Source organism: Lagenorhynchus albirostris, chromosome 8 (assembly GCF_949774975.1).
Source record: "Lagenorhynchus albirostris chromosome 8, mLagAlb1.1, whole genome shotgun sequence".
NCBI classification, from domain to species: domain Eukaryota; kingdom Metazoa; phylum Chordata; class Mammalia; order Artiodactyla; family Delphinidae; genus Lagenorhynchus; species Lagenorhynchus albirostris.
Genome location: NC_083102.1, coordinates 102,477,825 through 102,494,391, shown reverse-complemented (window position 1 = coordinate 102,494,391; position 16,567 = coordinate 102,477,825). Strand labels below are relative to the sequence as shown.

At 42.3% G+C, this 16,567-nt stretch overlaps 1 protein-coding gene across 1 annotated transcript; it reads right to left on the bottom strand.

Moving 5' to 3' along the window:
- Window positions 1-14,508: 14,508 nt before the first annotated feature.
- Window positions 14,509-15,216, bottom strand: LOC132524403 (nuclear transcription factor Y subunit alpha-like). The gene has a single exon (XM_060156226.1). It carries the CDS (start codon window positions 15,214-15,216, stop codon window positions 14,509-14,511), a length of 708 nt encoding a protein of 235 aa, XP_060012209.1.
- Between the last annotated feature and the right edge of the window lie 1,351 nt (window positions 15,217-16,567).

Here is a 16,567-nt window from a genome sequence, read left to right as displayed (position 1 = left end):
AGCCACGTTTTTTCCTTTCTTCTCCATCTATCTTCCCCAGATCCTTTGGAACTGCAGAGTCCTTGCCATTGAATTCGATAAATATTATAATCGTTAAGTTAAAACCTCTTTAAGGCACCATATGCCAATTTGGACATTGGAAATGATCATATTTGCCTTACTGGACTGTTAAAAGGATTGAATGAGCTTTATGGAAATAGGATTGTCAAATTCTGCAAGTCAGTTTCTCTCTCCCTTCACTTGTGAGAAGCTTTTCTGACCACTGGGGGGTGTCAATTCCAGGCCAAGTTTCTCTGCTGGCTGTGTGGAACCCAGTTACCACAGCCCAGCTGAGCACCTGCAATGTTCCCTGAAGCAGCCCATGTTGGACACCATACTTTCAGTTTCAGTTAAAGGGCGATGGGTGATGGGTAGGTTCTTTATGAAATGAACTAGAGGTCAGACTAGTGAGCAACATTTTATTTTCGTTAAACTAGTGGAAGGTTGGTCTGGCTGTTCTGAATTGGGTTTTGACCTTTTGTCTTGGGGACTTGGGGAACCTACATCTGAGGTTAGTGTCTTGCGTAAATGGAAGCTTTGCTTAATGCCTAATTGTGGAGAGGAGTCAACTCGTGTTTGGGGCTTCCTAAAATCTTATTTAGCTACATGTGCGCTGTGACATTAGGATTTCTTTCCAGGAATAACTTACTTTCTTGTCCTTTTCTCTGAACCATGAGCTCAACTAGTCACAAAAGCTTACATGGTATTTTATTGAAGACTCCTTTCAAGGTGGATACAACTTAGAAAGTTTATCATTAAACTGGAGAACTGCATTCACCATCTGAAGAATCTCAACCCCTTTCAGCAAAAGCTCTATGAGTTCTCCAGATCCTGCTCAACTCTCCAGGAAGGAAGCTGCAATGAAAGGAAATCAAGCCTCTTGTGGATGGACGGCAGGTGGAAGGGTGGTCCTCTCTGTGGCCTGCTTTCATTGTGGCCACTGCTATCATCCGGCTCAGCGAGAGAGTACTGGGCATGGGGTGTGCCTTGTTTATAAGTTACAGTCAGTGGTTTGGCAAAGGGTCCCAGGGGTCAGCCACTAAAAACACCAATTTGAACACTGCATGATTACAATCATTATTGATGTTTTCACTTAATGTTTATATAACATTGGCTAAGCCTTTCGCCCTTTACAAAGCATAAAGCTTGACAGTGCCATTTATTATCCTCTCTAAGTAAAGAACGATTTTCTAAATAGAAATGCAACTTCATTTTAACCTAAAGGCCAATCTCATCACTGAGGCAGAATTATAACTGAGGCCATCTTAAAAGAGAAAATAATCAACTGTTAATTATTTATAGTGCCTAATGATGCATGAAATTTGTCACATTTCCAAGTGCATTTTTAGCTAAATATGCACAGATGATAAAAGCCCTGGGATCTAAATCAGTAATTAATTTCAAACCAAAATGTGTTTGAAATTTAGCACTCTACACTTGCGTTTTTCAAAACCTAAAGATTTAGAAGAATCTCTGCCTTGCCTTCACCATTTTATTTATAGCTGAGAGTTTCAATAAAATGCACCTGTTTATATTCGAAAGGAAATAGCATATTCTTGCAAAAGCTTTAGAATTTCAAAATAAATTTAAGTCAATATCATTTGAAAGCAGCCGAGTTAGATTTGGGAACATTATGTTCAACTCTCAGTAACAAGATTAGAATAAATGCTAGTAAAATATGGAAAAGAATGAGGTCACTAAGTTGAAATATTGTACTCTGCAAGTTAGGAGAAAAGTAGATATTTGAAAACACAATTAACCTTTGAAAAGGAAAACACACCACATTCACATTAGGGAATGGGTAAACTTAACTAATGAAAATTTATAGCCCTGTAATGTTGGCAAAGAAAAAATCTCTCTCATTTAAAATGTCAGAATAGTCTCAGATCTCCCATTAAGCAATTTGTTAAACTTTCCATGGTAATAAATATTAGATTTGATCATTGAAAAAAGCTCAAGTAGAACGAGAATACTGAAGGGCACTTGCAAAGTGTCTGTTTTTAAGTTTCAAACATCTGTTTGTTGATTAAATTATTTATTCATCCTTATTCACTCCTTCAGTACACAGAATGTCTCGTAGGTGCCAAGGCATTGAATTAGACTCTCCTGATACTAAAAATAGTGTCCTCAAGGTCCTCACAGTCTTGAAGGTAAGACTCCTGTAAGCAAATAGAAGTGATGTGCTGTCAGTCGAGTGACATTGACTACTAGCTGCTTCCTGTATCAGTTACACATTCTTCAGTTAAGATAACCATGCTTTTACTCAAAATCGATCCCATCTTCTCCCAGACTCAGTTGCTGCGGGTGTGACCACAGAAAAGGTTTTGCCACATAAAAGTTAGGGAAGACGTGTAAGAATTCTTGGAAATTCCCATAAAGGTATAGGGCGATGTCCTTCCTGCTCAGAGGAATGCAGTCATGATGGCTGAGCACCCACAGCCATCTTGGGCTATGAAGTCACCTTGGAAACCCATGCCATGTTCTGGGATGATGGAGCAGAAAGACAGAAGGACTCTGAGCCACTGATTATTGTGGAACCTCCAAAACAACCCTGGGCAGATCATCTCTGAACTTTGTTTTGTGAAATACAGAAACATACTTCTACCTTATTTTGAGGTATCATGTTGCAGAAAACTGAACCCAGCGCTGATGTGATGGTATATTCAATTATAATAAACTGAAATCTTATAACGTACCCTCATCACGATTTCAGTACACAGGAAAGATAATAGCAAAGAAAGCAGTCTTTGCTTGCTTTATATGCCATGGAGAAATAGAACAAATAAATAAAGATAACAACGTTAAAAATATATAATAGTGAGATACATTCTCTGAAAAATTATAGTGGTGTCTACAAACTCGGGGCACTAATCCAGAGGAAGACATGAGAAAAGCTTTCATTGTGGAGTCATGACTGAGCAGAATTTTAATTAAGGACTATTTTGGAGGCTGCTGTTGGGGAGAGGAATAATCCAGGCAGAGAGGGCAGCGTAGATGAAGGCAGAGGGACACAGGAGAGTAGTGCATTTTCTGGGGTATGTAAATGCTTTATGTTTGGGGTAGAGGGTAGCTGGGGCTGTGCTGAGTTTGGGGAAAGAGGCTGGAGTGAGAAGAAGAAGATACAAGGGATACATCCCATGAGGTCCTATTACTTTTCTTTTGATTCCAGAACTCATAGTTACAGGAAGGTCATGGAGATGCTTGGAAAATTTGGCATCAGAGTGAGATTTAAAGAGCTATTATTTAGATTCACAGAATGAAATGTGCTTTGGAACAATCCTTTTGAAGGATTGTTTTTGTTTTGTTTTGCGTAAAACCCTGAGAAGTTTTTCAATTGTTCCATAATGATAACAACAGACACTTGTGTGGTGCTTATCTGTGCCAGGCACTTACAAGTACTTTGTACTTAGTAGTTAATCTCATTCTAAAAACACTGCTGTAGGCTAATAAAAGCACCTATAGGCTAGGTGCTTTTATTAACCCCGTTTCACAGATGAGGAAACTGAGCTCAGAAAGGAAAAGGAAGAGCTAGGACTCGAGTCTGAAACAGATTCCTGTCCCCCTTTAGAGTTAGGTGATAGTCAAGCAAGAAGACTTACATGTGGATAGCACCTGAGATTTTGGAAGATGAATTTGCAGCAACATGGATGGACCTAGAGATGATCATACTAAGTGAAGTATATATCACTTATACATGGAATCTAAAAAAAAATGATACAAACGAACTTATTCACAAGACAGAAACAGACTCATAGACATAAAAAACAAACATGGTTACTGAAGCGGAAAGGGAGGGTGGGAGGAGAGATAAATTAGGAGTTTGGGCTTAACAGAATTGCATTACTGTGTATAAAATAAACAACGAGGACCTACTGTATAGCACAGGGAACTATATTCAACATCTTGTATTAACCTATAATGGGCAAGAATCTGAAAAAGAATATATATATATATACACATATATAAAACTGAATCACTTTGCTGTACACCTGAAACTAACACACCATTGTAAATCAACTATACTTCAATAAAATAAATGTATTTATTTATTTTTTCATGGAAAGGCATTTTATTTTAAATATAGCAGTGTGTGCATGTCAATCCCAAACTCCCTAAATATCCGTCACCCCCACCCTTCCTCCCTAGTAACCACAAGTTCATTCTCTAGGTCTGTGAGTCTGTTTCTGTTTTGTAAATAAGTTCCTTTGTAACATTTTTTTTTGGTTCTGCATATAAGCGATATCATATGATATTTGTCTTTCTCTGTCTTAGTTCACTTAGTATGATAATTTTAAAAAAGATTTTGGAAGACGAGGGTCATGTCTAATTTTTACTACCATCCTGTGACTTTGTTCTTCCCATGTCCATTCCACAAAGAAGCTGTGCTTCAGAGGGTAGAACTGGGGACCGTGTTGGGAACCCAGCCCCAGGCAGGTCTACAGGTCAGATCAGCCATCCACAGTTACCCCTCTATTAAGAATTATTCTCTTCCCAGAATGGACAAAGCTTTGTATTAAGGTAGCATAAGTCCCCGTTTGGTCTCCAAATGGGAGCCAAAAGGCAGCCTTACCAAGGGCAGGCAGCAACTGGCCATTTCCAGGGACCAACCTTGGGCAGCTTCCCAGGAGAGAGCCCAAAGTGGAAGGCTGCTGGGATTTGGGGCTCATCCTGCCTTTGCTGGGATGAACAGGAAGGTGTTCAGTAAGGTCCTTTTGAAGTTCTTTTCTTGGGGTCAACTCTCTATTTTCCTGGTAATCCTTTGGAAATTCTGCCTGAGTTGGGAGGACTTTGGAGATTTGACCATCTGGTTATGTCAGGAGGCATCTGTGCTTGCAAAATAACTATTGTCTATCTTCCACTTGAAAGTAACTTATTTTAAAGTGCAAGTAGAGATTTCAAGTTGCATTATTAAAACCACTCTGGAAAGGGAAATTTATTAATCATTTATCAGTTAGAGGCAAATCGCTTAATATTATTTAAATGAAAATGTTTAAACATAGTTGTCTTTTCCCCCTTGATTGTTAAGCTGGTGCTGAAGCAATTCCAAAGTTTATGACAAGTTTTCCCACTAAGCTGGAGTCTGTATGAGCCTCTGGGGACCAATAGCTTCTCATCAAAACGGTGAGCTCTGGCAGGGCATTTGTAATTAAGTATCCACAGGGGCCAGGCAGCTCCTTCTAGGGGAAGAAGAGTCAGGGTCAACAGGAGTGGGGAGTGGGGGTGGCTGGAGCTAATTGGAACTGCAGGATCTCAGAGCAGAACATCAGGGGTCATCTGATGTGTCACCTGTATGTCACCTTCCTGGCCTCCTAAAAGAGAGAGTGGATGGGACTCTGGAGCTGCCTTGGAGCCCTAATCTCTGGTGGCTGTTGGAGGACTTATCTGTTCCTTCAGCACACGTTACTGACCGCCAACGATACGTCAGGGGCTGTTCTGGTCACTGAGAACACACGACCCATGAACACTAGTCTCCGTCACCAAGGAAATGAACGCATAATCTCAGAGTAGACAAGTAGCAGGAGGGAAGGAACACATGGCATGTCATAGACGGTGACTTACGGCAGGAAAGGGGGTGGGCACTTCCCAGCCTGGGTTCCCCAGAGAAGGCGGCCAAGAGTAAGGAGAAGGTGCTGCCCCTTTATTTAAGGAGGTCAGTCCCGCGGAGGTGAGAGTGAAGCAAGGAGGAGGTGGCAGAGCATAGAGGTCCCCTCCAGGGGAGAACGCTGGAAAAGCCTGTCCACCACTGCCCTCTCCCATGAATTACACCCTAGGAGAGCTTTACCCCATGTGCTTGCGAGCTTGCACACGGGGCTGCAGAGCTGGGCGCTCAGGGGTCGCCGGCGGTCTGAGCAGGAGCAGGGTGAGCTGCTGTCACGATCCTCCAGGGACTGCCTGGTGCATGCGCAGTGGCCCGAGGGGGGTGCTGCGCGGCTGGGTGTACCCCGCACCGCTCTCCAGTCTGCGGGTGGCCTCTGGGACAGCTGGTGCCAGTAATGCCACTCAGGCTTCCATTTTTGTGAAGAGTCCTCACTTCTTTCCTGAAAGGAGAGGTGGCAGCCAATCAGTTGTTTTGTTCTTGGTTGGCCACTGAAGCTGCAATGATCCTGCAATGACCTATTTCCTGTTACTACCGGGCAAGGAATCTCCGAAAGGTGTTCCCACCTTTCAGTCCATTCAGTGACTTCCCCAACCCTTCCTGTCATTGATCTTTGACCTGTGCTCCTTTCTTGTCTCTCACCAACTAGCCATGACTTTAATCGCTGCCCACGACTCTGCATTTACAGAGCTTAGACCGGTTCATGTGAACCTCTCTGGACACTGTCTCTGGGAGGATTGCCCTTAGCTTTAGGGCCACCACTGAGCATGGTTTTAATGTGTCAGAGTCCATCTTCCACTGACACCAACGTCTTATGTCAAGACATCTGTGAGTAGGTCAGGTGGGCATTGAAAATCTCCCCAGATAAGTGTCTGTTGAAGCAGAGGTGTCAGTGCAAAAGAAGGCGATGCCCTGGGCCTCTGGACTACCTGTTAATGAAATTTACTCATTATTCCTGGACTTGCATGGACCTTATTCCAAATACAACATTTTCATGAAACAGTGCATTGCTACATCCAGTTTCCTGTATGGCTCAGTGTCTTTGAAGAGACTTAGATATTGGTGGGCAGCTATTATCACACCGTCCCTGGAAGGTCAGGTTCCACTGGACTGTCTTCATCCTTTACTCAATGCCATGTTAAGACAGATCCAGAATGTCCTCTTCTTTTGTTACAGGTTGATATAGGGTCCCAGTTTCAAGGAGCCATTCCAGTGGTACAATAAGATCAGTGCTGGGGGTCTTGGTTGGAACTTTGAATTCCACATCCTGAGTGATATATCACATGCCGTTATATTCTCCTGATCCAGATTTATGTTCTGATTTCTCCACACAAGTACATGAGCCTCAAAATTCACTTCCACATATGCTTCTCTAGGGGTGAAATGTCTTTGTCATTTAAGTTACTTCCTCCAGCGGTGGGTTATGCTGAGACTTGACTGTGGTTTCCATCCTAGGGTGACATGCGGTGATGTATTAATTATCTATCATTGCAAAACAAATGACCTCCCAAACTTAGTGGCTTAAAGCAATACATGCCTATTATCTTATTGAGTGTTTTTGTGAATCAGGAATCAAGTCATGCTTAGTGAGTGACTCTGATTCAGAGTTTCTCAAAAGATGTGATTTAGGTGCTGGCTAGGGCTGTGGTCTCTTGTGAGCGCTTGTGTGGGGAGGATCCTATTTCAAGCTCACTTGTGTGTTTGTCAGCAGGATTCAGCTCACCCCTGTTGTTGGCCAGAGTGTCTTATTTCCCTGCTGGATGTTTGCTGGTGGCCTCTCTCAGGTACTTGCCTTGTGCTCCCCTCCGTGGGGCACCTCATGACATGGCAGTTGCCCTTCCTCAGAGTGAGAGAGGCCAGTCCAAGATGACCCAACCTCACAAGGAACATCCATCACTTTTGCCATATTCTCTTCCTTGGAAGCTAGACACTGTTTCCAGCACACACCCAAGGACAGGTTATCACACGAATGAGAATACTGAGAGGTGAGGATTAGAGACAACAGAAAGATGTGATTCTTTCATCCCATCCTGAGCATGAGAATCTTCAAGCATCCATGGTTCTAACAAGTCAGCAGTGAGAAGAGACTCAATTACTTTGAGAGTCAAGGTTCATTAGCTCACTTCTCTGTTTTAATGGGTCTAATTGTATTCTAGTACAAAGTCCAATATTCTGGGTTTGCCCCAGACGGTTTCCTGTTTAAATGCATTTGCTTGTTTAAGTCACAAAACAAATGACACAGAGGATGGAAGCCATATTATGAATTCAATGGATCCCAGGCACTTTTGCCTTGTTAGACCACTATTGTATACACACATATATGCACACACACACACACACACACACACACAGACAAATGCACTATCTATCTATCTATCTATTGTATATGCGTTTGTTATAATTGTTTTATGGTGGGTGTTGTTTACTATATGATACATTCCCATCCCTTCTTTGCATTCTAAGTCACTGTATGGCTCAGACCCACTGCCCTTCTCAACTTCACTATTTCAAAAGTCCATGCATTAGTGTCCCTAACCCCAGTCTGTATTACTTCAATCTTGATAAACTGTGAGGTCCCTGAGGCAGAGATCATGTCTGTTTTATTTATTTCTGTAAATCCAGCCCTTACCACAGCAAGTGCACAATGTATGTTTGCTGGAAGTATCCCTGAGTGAATAGATTCTTTCTATGCTATACTCTGCTTACAGGTTTATTGCATAAAACCCACTTCTGATAGTGTCACTTCCCCTCTGAAAATAATCAAAATGGTTCCTCATTACCCATAGAATTTAGCCCTAATGCCTTATTAGGACCTGTAGTACTATCCTCACTCTGACCTCTATTATTTTGCCCAATTCTCCTGCAACAAGGCTCTGTGAACCTCATCTCTCACTGACCCATCTTGGAGGTAATGGATGGATATCTTTAAGGTTTTGGGAGGGATGTTGTAATTACAGTAGTTAACACCTCTTTGGGTATTTATAATTTACTGCATAAGGTGTTGAGGATATGGGAAATTTGCCCAGTAAGTCAACGTAGGTAGTAATAGGAGGAAACAGAATATAAACCCAAGCAGTGTGATTCCAGTCCCCAGCCTAAGCTCCTATATCAAAAGGTCTTGTTCTCGACGATTTTCATAAAGCTCAAAATTCACAGCCTGGTCACCAAACTTATATGTCCTTAATGCTTATTCAAGCCACTAAAATACGGACTTTGATCATCATCGTTTTATTGCTGGAGATACTCTTCGTTGTCGGTACTCCTGAGCATGCATCCCCATGTGTGCATTCAAAGCTGCCCATGATCTGGCTGCTTTTGAGCTTGTCCATCTCCACTTCCTCCGTTTCCCCTCAAATGCTCTCCTGCTTGAGGCAAACCAAGCGAATGTGCTATAGCTGCTCCAGCCCTCTGCCTTCCCTATCACACCCTCCACGCGGTACAACTTGACCAGCTCCCCTGGGCCCACCTTCAGCGCTATATCCCCTAGAAAACTTCCTCAGCACGCCCTTCCCCACCTCCCCTTAGAAGGAGTCTGTGAAATGTTATCCATTTAGTTAATTTTTTTACAGTCTCTGTTTTATTTATTCAAATACATCAATAAATATTTCATATTAGGATGAAAGCTATGTGAAGTCAAGGACGATATAGTCAGAGACCCTAAGAACTCCAACCTGCAGGACAGAAGGCACATCAAATTGAAGGGGTTAGGACCCTCCCTGGGTCCCTGCAGGTCCTTCTATTGCTTTGCTCTCTGTTCACAGGAAAGCTTCCCACCTGAGTGTCTATACTTCCTCAATTCATATTGCTTCTTCTACCTATTAAAATTTCTTCCATTTATCCCGAACTATTTTTGTCCAAAATGCAGTGGATTTTACTTTCTTAAGCCAAAGACCACTTCTCTTTGCAAATTGTATTCAACCTGTTACCAACATTTGAAGCAACTGCCTACACTTTCCATCCTGAAGTGCAGTCTGGGTTCAGCGTGGGTAATGCCACGTTCTCTTTGGGCTTTCTTCCTGCCAAATTAGATGTTCCTTTTTTTGGTGTCCTTTGCTTGTTGCTTCTCCTGGAGTCCCAGGGATCAGTTCAAAATCATATTCTGTGCTATATCCACACTCTTTTCTAAGTTGATTTCATCCAATCCAGTGACACTAAACAATGAAGATGAGAACTATATTATTCTAAACACACAAGACCACATTCCATCAGTAAAACCTAGGAAACTTTTCTAAGACCTGAACCACGGTCTCTGCTTCCTCCTGAGAAGTGTAACGTGAATGATTCATAAAGCCACGCTCTCTATAATTCAGGAGATAAAGTTCCTGTTTGATGGCAGACCTAGATAGATCTAACTGGAGAAGTAAATGGCGTGTGATACTTGTCTCTGTTAGCTAGACCAACAGAGCATGACATATTTGTCCTCCTGGGTTTCCCCAGGGTCCCTTGTCCACAGAATAGTCTGTGAGTTGCTCCTGACAACAGCCCAACTCCCTGAAGCTCCACGCTTGGCACATCCTAAAAAAATCTGCTTCAGACAAATGACTGGGCTTTCTAGATCATGCAAATTAAATAAAATGCTCTTCGCATTCGTAGCATTTTCACAGCTTCTAAAAGTTGTGTGATTGCCTGTGCAGAGCTGATTGTACTTATCCTCTTCAGGAATATAACTGTCAGTTCACCCAGCATTTGGGCTTATAAAGCAGATTATCGTTTTGCAATTTTAAAGCTAACTATTAGCATGTGTTTAGGAGAGATTGTTATGTTTTACAATATCAAGCAAGAGAAATGAATTCATAATTGCAAATTAAACTATTATTTAAGGAATTTGTTATTTTAATAAAGCTCTATTGCTACATAAGGATGAGGAGTTTTTGAGGAATTAAGTAAAACAAAGAATATTTTACAGATTTTTAATTGCCAGTTTAATCAATTATTATTTTAATTAATTAATTTATTTTTGGTTGCACTGCGTGGCATGTGGGGTCTTAGTTCCCCAACCAGAGATCTAACCCACACCCCCTGCAGTGGAAGCGTGGAGTCTTAACTGCTGGACCGCCAGGGAAGTCCTTAATCAATTATTTCAAACATATTCTATCTCAGAATTCTCCAAAGACTTCATGTTTATCCTATTCCCATGGATTAGAGAGAAAGCCTTTAAGGCAAAGTCAGGGAACAGTATTCCAAGGTCCAGAAAAGAAAGTAAAAGAATGCCAGATGCCCTTCATTTCAACAGGCAATATTCATCTGGCATTTGTGGGTATAGAGTATGCAAATCCAGGTGCCACCTGTCACCTGTGAGTAGAGCTGTTGTGGCCGGGGCGGAGGGTGATGTAGGCACTTTGCTCAATCAGTAACCCACGGTAGTCCCTCTTGCGATGAATACTCGAGTGCTGCGGTGTAAACCGAGAACTTGCTGGTTACTGTTTCTGTAGAAGGATTTTAGCTGTGATGAGGAAGCAGTCTGGAAAAGATGTGGGATTTGGAATTAGGTGAGTTGTTTGGATCTTAGCTCCACGTTAACATTTTAATCTTTCCCCCAATTTTAAATTTCTCTGAACCAGAATTTTCTCTAGTATGAAATAGGGATGTAGCACCCTGAGTGGGTCCCTGGTGCCGTATGAGGTGCAGGAATAGAGCCTGAGAGGAAAGAACAGCTTGCCCTGTACCACAGTAGCTAGAGAAAGCCTGCCTAATCAAGAATGAGCAGAGTGAAGTGGAGAGAGGGTTGGACAAGGTCGTGAAAGCACTGAAGGACACCCGCTAATTTACACTGCCTTGAGCATGTTTTAATCTCTGAAAAAGCGGGTAGATTACTGTTTCTCAAACCCTTTCATTCAAATACCTAAAGCCATAGAGGAATGAATGGATGACAGAAGACGTCCTACTAAATTAACCAATGCAAATTCAGACTTCTTTGAAATGTTCTGATTAACTAATGTCAATTTGGCATTCTAATTCATAGTATATACATTATTTAAAATATAAAATTATTTTAAAGTTAGTTGCAAACAAAATGACTTGACTTCCTGCCCTGCAAACTTTGGGGAAAATTGATATTTCACAGAGATTTTTCTTATCACTTTTCAGATGCCCCCGCCCTCCTGCCCCACCGGCACACAACCATGTGTCCATGGGGTTTATATTTTTAAGTTTAAGAAACACTATTTGAGATGATTTCTAAGTTCCTTCTCAGCTCTAAATTCTGCTCACATCATGAATGGAGAAAACATTAAAATGAAACCTACTGGAAGATTAATGCATTTGTGGAAAGGTGTAATTGAAAGGATCACTTAAGCAGGAAAAAAAGGTGGATAGGGAATAATTAACATCAACAGATTACATCCTTCTTATGGTCCATCTGAGGAATATTCCTGCAAGTCTGATTACAATTAATACGTCCTGATGAAGTAACACATGACTGCATTTTTGTTTTGTTTTGTTTTGTTGCCAATAAACCCCAGGAAGATAGGTAATCTTTTTCTTTTAAAGCATCTTATAAATTTATTTTAAAAAATAACAAATGAAATGACATCAATGATCAATCACCTGTGCTCCCCCTACAGCTGAGGGGAAAAAATCTTAGGTATAGTTGAGTCCCAAAGGAAAATTAAGACATTATTATCAGGCACCAATTAGCCAGAATAGTGCTGTTGGTCCAGTGGTATAGACACTGACATGTTCAATGTACCAGTGCAATTAAAATATATACATTTACAATTATCCTGCAAAAAAAAAACACTCAAGAAGTGAAATAACTATGCATTAAAACAGTTATTCACTCACCCATTCACCCATTTCGCATCTATGAAGCCATCACTACAGTCACAAGGATAAATGAATAAAAGAACTTCTAGTAACAAAAAAATCCAAACCTCACCCCCACTTTGTGGGTTATTATGTGTTAAAATGACCACAATAAAAGGGCCATGAGCTACCTGAAATGGCAATGACAAAATGACAACTGAAGCATTTCATTTCAAATAAAACCAAACTCAAACTCGTGAAAAAAAAATCCGCAACAATATGAGGTTGGTATTACTATGTACAAACTTACAGACACAAACAAATAGCATCTTAGAACGGTTGTTGGCTTAAGTACTAGAAATTAGGTCTGAGGAATTTCTTTCTGAACTCTGCATCTTGAAGATTCCTAAACAAACCAAAAGATAGAAACTTTTCATTGCTTTCAGTAATCTATCATCTGAAGAACTTGGGGCTTACTGAATAAAGTTAACACCTGAAACTCACATAAAGAGCCAGGCTTTTCTAGTGAGTCTACAGGTCAACCCCTCCTAACATCTGCAAGCCAGGACAGATGACTAGATTCAAGGTACTAGGGAGATACTTCACTTCCTGCTTTCTTTGCATAGCTCTGTACCTCTATGTTGTACCATTACAATGATTTCCCTTTGTGATGTTTTCTTTAGAGGGTTTGAGTGAAATCAAAGAAAGAGCTAATCTCTACTCTTGGTATTTAAATCAAACCCAAATGTTCTTCAAAAGAATTACATTTTCCTTCTTTGTTTCCAAGAAAACAGCAACTCTTCTGAAGTATCATCTTAATTCTCCCAGGGTTCCACATCTAGAAAAGAAACAGATGACTGAGGCACAACCCACTCTGGGAGTTGTGGCCCTGTTCCTGACCCTGCAGGAATCTCTATTTCCAGTCCGCAGTTTATCCCCAGAACATGGATGCAATGTGAAAACCTTTCCGCACAAGGTCTATGGAGAAAAGGGGAAACAAACGGAAACTAGCACCAAAGAATCAGCTGCCTTGGGAAGAATGAGAATGCTCACTCTCCAGGGCCAGCACAAAGCACAGGAGTGAAGCCAACATCCACCTCAAGCTCTAGGAGGCAACATGGAATATGTCCAGGATAGCTTGATTGAACAGTGCTTTCCAGAAATTGTCAAGGACCAAACCTCAACTACAAACGTCCCAGCACTTCAGCACAGAAGCTCTATAATTTTGTTCTCTACTTAAGAAAGGCAGTGTCAAGGTCCAGTACACTCTAAATTGTCTTAAAAGTAACCACAGCAAGAACTACAGTCCATATGACCTGTCAACAGACAAGCAGACCACAATTTGTCAAAGCTAAGAGATTCAGCAATTTATATTTTTAGTGCTTGAGTCCTTTATCAGTCTATCTCCAGAGTTAGCTTTTTCTTGGCTGGAGTCCAAAAACACCAACCTATCATCTGGGTAGAAGAGATTTTTATTATTACCACAGATTAGATGAATATATCTCAGAGAATTTATTGTTTCCGTATCATGAGATGGAGCTTCCTTGCCTAGAAACCATCTCTGAATACAAAGTGTCCATTCGTCAGCCTGAGATCCCCCATCAGAGGGATGGGTGCTGTTTGGAATCCATGGGAAGGAGTGGGCTGCAGCTTCCCTGACTGCAGTTTAGGTTGAGAAAGTCGTTCTCCTCTGCTGAGATGGCTGGCTGGCATCACCAATTAACATTAAGTTCTAGGTGTGGTGCTGCTGGGCTGGCATGGGTCCCCTGCATCATCCTTATCCATGAAATGTCAATATCACCAACAGTCTGAAATAAGTCCTGACTGATAAGGGTGAGACAAAGCCTTGCAACTTCAATTTGCCAGACATCCTTGCAATTATAATATTGAGCTACTTATTGAAAGCTAAGTGTCCTGTAGAAAAGGGCAGGATGTAATTGTCAGTGTCCCATTGGAAGAGTTGATCAGTTTCCTTGGAACAGTGGGAAGTAGTGTGAGGAACATGACCTTGATCAGCTCCATCACATGGCCTGGGGTTAGGACACTCAGATTATCTGTGTCATAGCCTCTTCATCTGCTTGATTTGGATCTTGAATATGGGGACTATCTTTTTCCTTTGGAGAGAAAAATCATCCACCTTCACCACGCTTCCGTGCCATGGCGTGACGGTGCCGAGACTCATGCAGGTATTTCCTTCTTTCCCTTGGAGTTTTCCCTTCTGCCTCTAATTTAGCCCAGGCTTGCCCCCTCTTAAGTATATGGTGGTACTGTTTGGCATTCACATAGAGAGGCTCTTCTTCAAGCATCTCTGCCCCAGGGAGAGGGATGCTCTGGATAGCAGGCACAGAGCCAGCACCAGGTACCCTCATGACCATCACTCCTGAATTGACCACATTGCCTGCCACTGGTAGTGTCAGAGTGACAGTCGCTTGCCCACCACTGGTTGTGTTGGTATTGGCTCTGGCCTGAACAATCTGTGTTCCTGCCAAACTGGCTACAGGGATGGTGATCGTGCCTTGCTGGAGCATGGTGCCATGTGCAGTAACTGGCTGACGGACGATGGTCTGCCCTTTGGCAGTGTGTGCCATTTGCTGCCCCTGGACAGCAATCTGCTTCTGCGTCTGTGTCTGGCCAGCGGTGACATCTGTCTGGGGCTGCTGGATGATGATCTGCTGGGTCTGGATCCGTCCGGGTGGGACCAACTGTATCTGCTGCAAACCCTGTGTCCCAGATACAGGTACTTGCATGATGGTTTGACCTTGTCCACCAGGAACAGCCTGGACCATGATGGGTTGGCCAGTTGATGTGATTAACTGGCCTCCACTGACCTGTACCATTAATGGCTGTCCCTGGACCTGCTGCTGAACCTGTCCAGCCTGTACAACAATCTACTCTGTTGAGCTGTCGCTGTTTGCTGTATACTGGTCCCTCCAAGTTAGAGTCTTGACCGCAGTGAGTTTCACTCTGGAGATCCTAGAAGATTTCAAGATGCACTCCTTGGAAACATGGGGGAGGTACAGCTGTATATAAGCAAAACATAGATAAATCTTTCCCCAGACTTCTCTCCAGGGCTTCATGAATTCTGAATGCAGGGGACTTCATGTCAGGCAAACCCAACACCCCCCCGTCTGGGGCCTGAGAAGCTGTGCCTAAGGGTCCGGGGAACGGGGACGCATCGCATTCCCAACTGGCTCTGGCACCCTTCGAGGGTCTGGACCCCAAGACGCCTGCTCCCCAGGGTGCCTTCCCCGCATGGGGTGGCCCCGTGCAGGCCTTGGCTAGGAGTGCCCCAGGGTGCTCGCAGGCTCCAACCGGGGCTGTCAGCTGCACAGCTCGGCTAGGCTCAGCTCAACTCCAAGATAGATAATCTTGAAAGAAATGTAAAAATTACCTTACAGCAAATTCCAACATAAAGAGAAATGAAAGTGACATAGCAGGTAAATATTTTGAAATTAATTCTGTCTTATTTATGAATAAGTCAAAACTAGTAATTGGATGAGACTGATACATTTGTCAAGGGCCTTTCTGTGTTCTATACCAATTTTCTATTGCCTTAACAATGAATTAGGGAATGGACCAGGCTCTGTGCTATCTGCAAAAGAAAGAGAAATGAAAGTGATGCAGTCCCTGGATATATTTCTGTTTTGGAAGATAAACCAGGAGACGCTAGGTAAGAGGGCCAGGCTATGGTGGAGAATGCATAACGTGTGACAGAAGCCCTCATTTAGTCTAGATTGCTTCACTTAGGAGAGGGGTTGGTTGTTCAGAAAAGAAAGACTATGAGTTGAAATTTGAAAAACAATTTTAGAAGGTAAACACATAGTGAACTATTGTTATGGATAAAAAGCTTTCCGATAACAGGGAAAAGAATGTGCAAATATAAGAAATGTTTTTCAAAAATAATAGAAAGCGTGTTGTACTTGGTAAAGTTTAACTGAATATGATTGGTATAAAGTGCTTGTAAAAAAAAAAAACAATGAAGGGGCTTCCCTGGTGGCAAAATGGTTAAGAATTCTCCTGTACAGGGGACACGGGTTCGAGCCCTGGTCAGGGAAGATCCCACACATCGTGGAGCAACTAAGCCCATGCACCACAACTATGGAGTCTGCATTCTAGAGCCCGTGCTTTGCAACAAGAGGAGCCACCACAATGAGAAGCCCGTGCACAGCAAACAAGAGTAGCCCCCGC

Coding starts and splice junctions, on each gene's coding strand:
- LOC132524403 (XM_060156226.1), bottom strand. CDS start 15,216: ATGGTACAGGTCAGTGGAGGCCAGTTAATCACATCAACTGGCCAACCC.